The sequence below is a fragment of the Hyperoodon ampullatus genome (assembly GCF_949752795.1).
Source record: "Hyperoodon ampullatus genome assembly, chromosome: X".
Lineage (NCBI taxonomy): Eukaryota > Metazoa > Chordata > Mammalia > Artiodactyla > Ziphiidae > Hyperoodon > Hyperoodon ampullatus.
Window position 1 is genome coordinate 63,598,300 of NC_136913.1, and position 5,022 is coordinate 63,603,321.

General features: G+C 38.2%; 1 protein-coding gene across 1 annotated transcript; it reads right to left on the reverse strand.

Moving 5' to 3' along the window:
* Window positions 1–503: 503 nt before the first annotated feature.
* On the reverse strand, window positions 504–4,797 carry RLIM (ring finger protein, LIM domain interacting). Its single transcript, XM_079727085.1, has 3 exons — window positions 4,611–4,797; window positions 3,619–3,702; window positions 504–2,307 (listed from the first exon to the last, which is right to left on the reverse strand). The coding sequence occupies exons 1-3, from the start codon at window positions 4,777–4,779 to the stop codon at window positions 689–691; spliced, it is 1,872 nt and encodes a 623-aa protein (XP_079583211.1). The 5' UTR covers window positions 4,780–4,797; the 3' UTR covers window positions 504–688.
* Window positions 4,798–5,022: the final 225 nt, after the last annotated feature.

The window sequence follows — 5,022 nt, forward strand, 5'->3', positions numbered from 1 at the left end:
ATGAATGTGATTTTTTTCACTTACACAAGCATAGGCTTTTTGTCTTAATATTTCCACAAGATAAATATCTCAATTAAACTATAAGCTCACTCTACAGTGTGCCACAGTGATGGGCTTAGGAGACAGTTATACACTTAGAAGATCCTAACCTTAGTGTTATTTACACTGACATGTCCAATATCACCTTGTCTGAAAGGTGAACAAATGATATTCAGAATGTAGGTGAATTTGTGCCAACTAATAACTGGGAACAGTATAGCTTTAAGCAATCACTTAGGAAATATGTACTGTAACCTAGTCTAAACTGGGAATTTCCTTCGTCCCTCTTTCCTATGGCATAGGAAACTTTAAAGATCAACATGAAACAGATAAGAGCCATTGCTAAGGCAGATCTTTTAAGATAACAAAGGAGAAACTGACAACTATATATGATAAATCATCAGTAATAACAATTACTGATACTGAAATCAGTAAATCAGATTTTTATGTCCTAAAACGTTGCTTTTTAAATATTTCCTTTTATTCTGGAACAGAAATTAGAGAAAGGACAATGATTCATTCAGAAAGCAATGACTCAATTCAGGTTGCTACTTTACATTTAAGCACCACTCAAAAAGTGGACATAAAGCAAGTGATTCCTGTTTGCCCATCACTATACCAGCTACATAGCTGAGAGTTCAGACCTTAATCACACAACGCTTTCTCTGTTACCAGAAGCTAAGACTGCTCTGCGACATATAGGACAAGTAGAATTCTCAGATAACCAGCGATCGATGCAGTGGACATGGTACTCATGGGAACAAGGTAGTTTACGAAGTTTGTTGCCTTCTGTGTATTCTGTAATACAAACACTACAGGTTTTTAATGCATCGTTTTCACCAAAACTTCTCATTGCCAAGTTGTCAATCTGTTCTTTGGTGAGTCCTCTAGGTTGGTCATCATCATCCTCATTTAAGAGGAAAAACTGAGCCAGACTAAGGAAGGGCAAAGAGCCACTTTCATCAAATGTTACTGGGGCCCTGTGTCGACCCTCTCGCCTGGCACCTGATGAGCCTGATGATGAGCTTCCTTCATTACTGCCTTCAAATACCTCTGAGCTAGTCTCTGAACTTTCACCACTGGAACTGGAACTAGGACTGGAACTGGAACTAGAACTGGAACTAGAACTTGAACTTGAACTGGAACTCGAACCAGAGCTGCTACTACCACCAGAACCCCCTCTTCCATTCCGTGACTCTGACCTTTCCATATTTCGACTCGAGACTGAGCCACTAGGCTCTGAATCACTATCACTGTACATAAAGTAGCTTAACTCACCAAAACCTGTCATTATCTGCCTTAACATGGTCTGAATTGCAACAGATGTAGTCTCACTTAAACCAGTATTTAAGATTCTACGAATCGGAATTCTGATGGTACTGACATAGGTTCTCACACCTGCTCGCTCAGAACGTGAAAACGTACGCCTAAAACCTCCTCGTTCACTTTCATAAGTGACAGTGTTGTTTGGCGTCTGAGACCTCGACCGAGTTCTGCTAGCTATGCTATCTCTCTGCCGATATTCTCCAGGACGAACTCTTCTTACTTGAAGATCAAGGACTATGGTTGGAGGTCTCTGGCCTGATCCTGTAGATTCACCATTGCCAGTTGTATCTGAAGACCCTGCTCCTTGTGAGGCATTTCTGGTTCCAGAAGCTGCAAAGAGACCTCTACTTAGCAAGTCAGGTCCACTTATTTGCTGTCTCAATGTCACGTGGTGCCGGGTTCTAGAACTTCCCTCAGTCTCATTTACCAAAGGATGCTCAAAAGTCTGAGATGAGATACTATGATGAGATCTTCGTGGAATTTCACTCATTGGATGCAGAGGTGATCTACTTCTTTCAGCTCTTGCTCGGGTTCTCCGATGGTCTGGGCTCCTACTTCTTGCCCTTCTCTGACCTCTGGTAGGTGGGGCTTCTCCTGTTAATGATTCAGTTGAATTTCGTTCTGATCTGGGTGGCCTTGCAGATGTTGATTCAGATCGTGGATTTTCCACTTGCCTTTGGCTGTTGTTGTCCATACTTTCTCCACTAGAACGTCTTGCAGATAGCTCATTTTCATTTTCTGGATTTTGGCTCCCATTATTACGGTTAACATTGATCTCTAAACTGAATCTGAAATCACCACTGTTTGGATTAGTCCGGCTCACTGCTCTCCAAGATTGGTTTCCTCTTTGCCCACTTCTTGTTGTATTTCCAGTTTGTCTGACAGAGTTAAGCCAGTCTATTATAGAGTCACCATTAGACACATCATCTGAAGAGTCTCCACCTGTTTTTAAAAAAGGGAGGGGAGAGAGGGAGAAAAAGGAACTATTAAAATTAGGAAATTATATAAGAGTACTCAGAAACTTCATATTAGAAAAAAAAGAACAAAGATTCTGAACAGATTTCAAATTTACAGATTTTTGTAAACCATACTGCATTGATTTGCAGTAAAAGCAGGAAAGTTTCAATTCCATTTTAAAAGAGCAAGCTAATCATAGAGAAATTTAGGGAATTTTTTTTTTAAAAAGGGAATTAGGAAGAAGTCTATTTTTAGCACTTCATCATATACAGAGCCTAACATACCACTGTGGGCTGTCAGATGACAACATTTTTTCAGTCCACTGCCAACACTAATGTAATCAAACAAGGTAAACGCCAGTTAAGGTATAGAGCTAATATTTTAGCTCAAATTACATTTTTTTGGTCAAATTTTCATTTGTCTACATTTCTTTAGGCTCTTGACTTAACTGCCTTTGATAATATGGGACATTTAAAAATACAAGACTGCTTTAGTCACTGCAAAAATATAAACAAGATTTACAGGTTTAAAAGTATTTGAATACTTCTTCACGTTACCAAGATTTTAAATTAACATGAAATTGGAGATCAGACCAAGTAAATAGTCTGAACCTAGCACAGTACATATAATGGCACATTCAAGAACCTAACTGTTATCATGGCTTCTTATGTTAGTCAAATTCCCTATTTCACATTGAGGGAGAAACACCAGACCCGAGGTAAGAGCAAGATTTCTCAACAGTGGGACTATTTATATTTTGAGTCAGATAATTCTTTGTTGTGGGGGCTGTGCTGTGCATTTTAGGATGTTTAGCAGCATCCCTGACTTCCACCCACTAGATACCAATAGCAAACCCCCAGTCATGACAACCAAAAATGTCTCCAGGCATTGCCAATGTCCCCTAGGGGGCAAAATTATACCCCATTGAGAACCATCAGATTAGAGAATGCAACATGTCTTTCTGCTGGTGAGGAACTCATGTTTATAAGGAAGGAATAATACAGTAGGTAGGGGGAAATTTCAATGGAGGTGGAAAATCAAGAAAAAAAATCACATTTAAAATAGGCCATTCCTCACTATGTTCTAATTAACACAAAAAACCCAAAGGTGAAGCAGAAAAAAAAAGTTAACATTCTCACCAAATACCAAGAAAATGCCAGTTGTTTTTATGAGCAGTTACTTGGCACCAAATTAATTTGTGCCATTGCTAGATTATCTTTGGCTGACATTTATCGTTAGGAAGCTCCTTATCCATTCCATCCTCCACCCTTCTCCCCACCCCCAAGCAAAATTTACCTCTATTTTCATCTGAATTTTGTGGTGGTGGGCCCTCTTTAATTTGTTGTAGTCTTCTCAGCAACTCTTCCTCAGTACTTTCACCTAAAATAGTTTAAAATGTTTGCCAAATTATGAATAAAAAACAATGACTTATCCATCTGAGATGACAACCAGAGTGAGCAGGAAACCTGGGTAAAATTCACCTATTTGAGAGCATGACATTACAACTTATATTTATTCACATTTCTTTCCAGTTTACAAAATGCTTTTGCATACAGTATCTCATTGTTTAAAACTGCAACTCTGGGAGGTAGATATTATCTGCATTTTAAAACAATGAAACTTAGACTGAGTGAGAGACTGACGTGTTAATATATGGCAGGGCGAGAATGCCAATTTTCACATTCTGACTCAAGTCTGGTACTGTTGCCTCAAAATGCACTCCCTCTTATAACAGCCACACTAACTAACACCTTACCTTTTAAAATTTAAGGAATCACTCAAAGGTTAATAGAATTAACAAGAAACAAGGAGGAAGGGGAGATAATGAATTTTAACTAGAATCAAATGGGACCTCATCAGGCAAAGGAGAATAACCAAGCACAAAGTTCTGAATAATTGACTATTTTACCCAAGGCTAGCTCTGGTTGATTATGACAGAGGAAGTCTGTCCTAAGAACTGAAGTTCCCATTAGCTCCTCAAGACTACTAATGTCTAGTAAGTTATATAAAGATAAATAACAAAAAGATTGCTCAGGTCCACTCTCTTGAATTTAGCTCATTATAAATTCATAATATAATTCCTAACTAAAAAACCTGACATAGGATAATTCCAAATATGCGTGAACAAAATCATGTAATAAGTACAGCAGTTAATGTCACTCTACATCCCTTATATTAAAATCATACTTCATAATGGCTAAAGAAACATTTTTTTAAAATACAGGTTTCCTTTTTTTTTTAAGACAAGCAATTTACATATATAAATCCTTAAACTACACATTGCATACCTGGGGTGCCTAGCAAATTGTTATCCCTCATAAGCCTATAATCTTCTTCACTGAGGTTATTTACAAATTGGTAGAAAGCTTCTTCCCGATCCAATCGGTCCATCTGACTTCTGCGCTGTGCTGCAGACTGATCACCGCTTCCTTTATCGTTAGAATCTGAGCTTTCCATCTTGATGAACAAGTGGAAAATTATCTAAAAGGAGAAAGGAGATCAATCTTGAAAACAGAAGTCAGTATGTATTCTATAGAACAGTTTTAGTTATGTGAAAATCCAGAATGCAGGTCCAGACGTGGATTTTAAGACCTCATATGAATGAAATTTCATAACAGAAAAACTCCTGAAAAGCACTGTTATACTACGAAAAGGCTAGGCCAGGGGTTGGCAAACTATGGCCCATGGGCCAAATTTAGC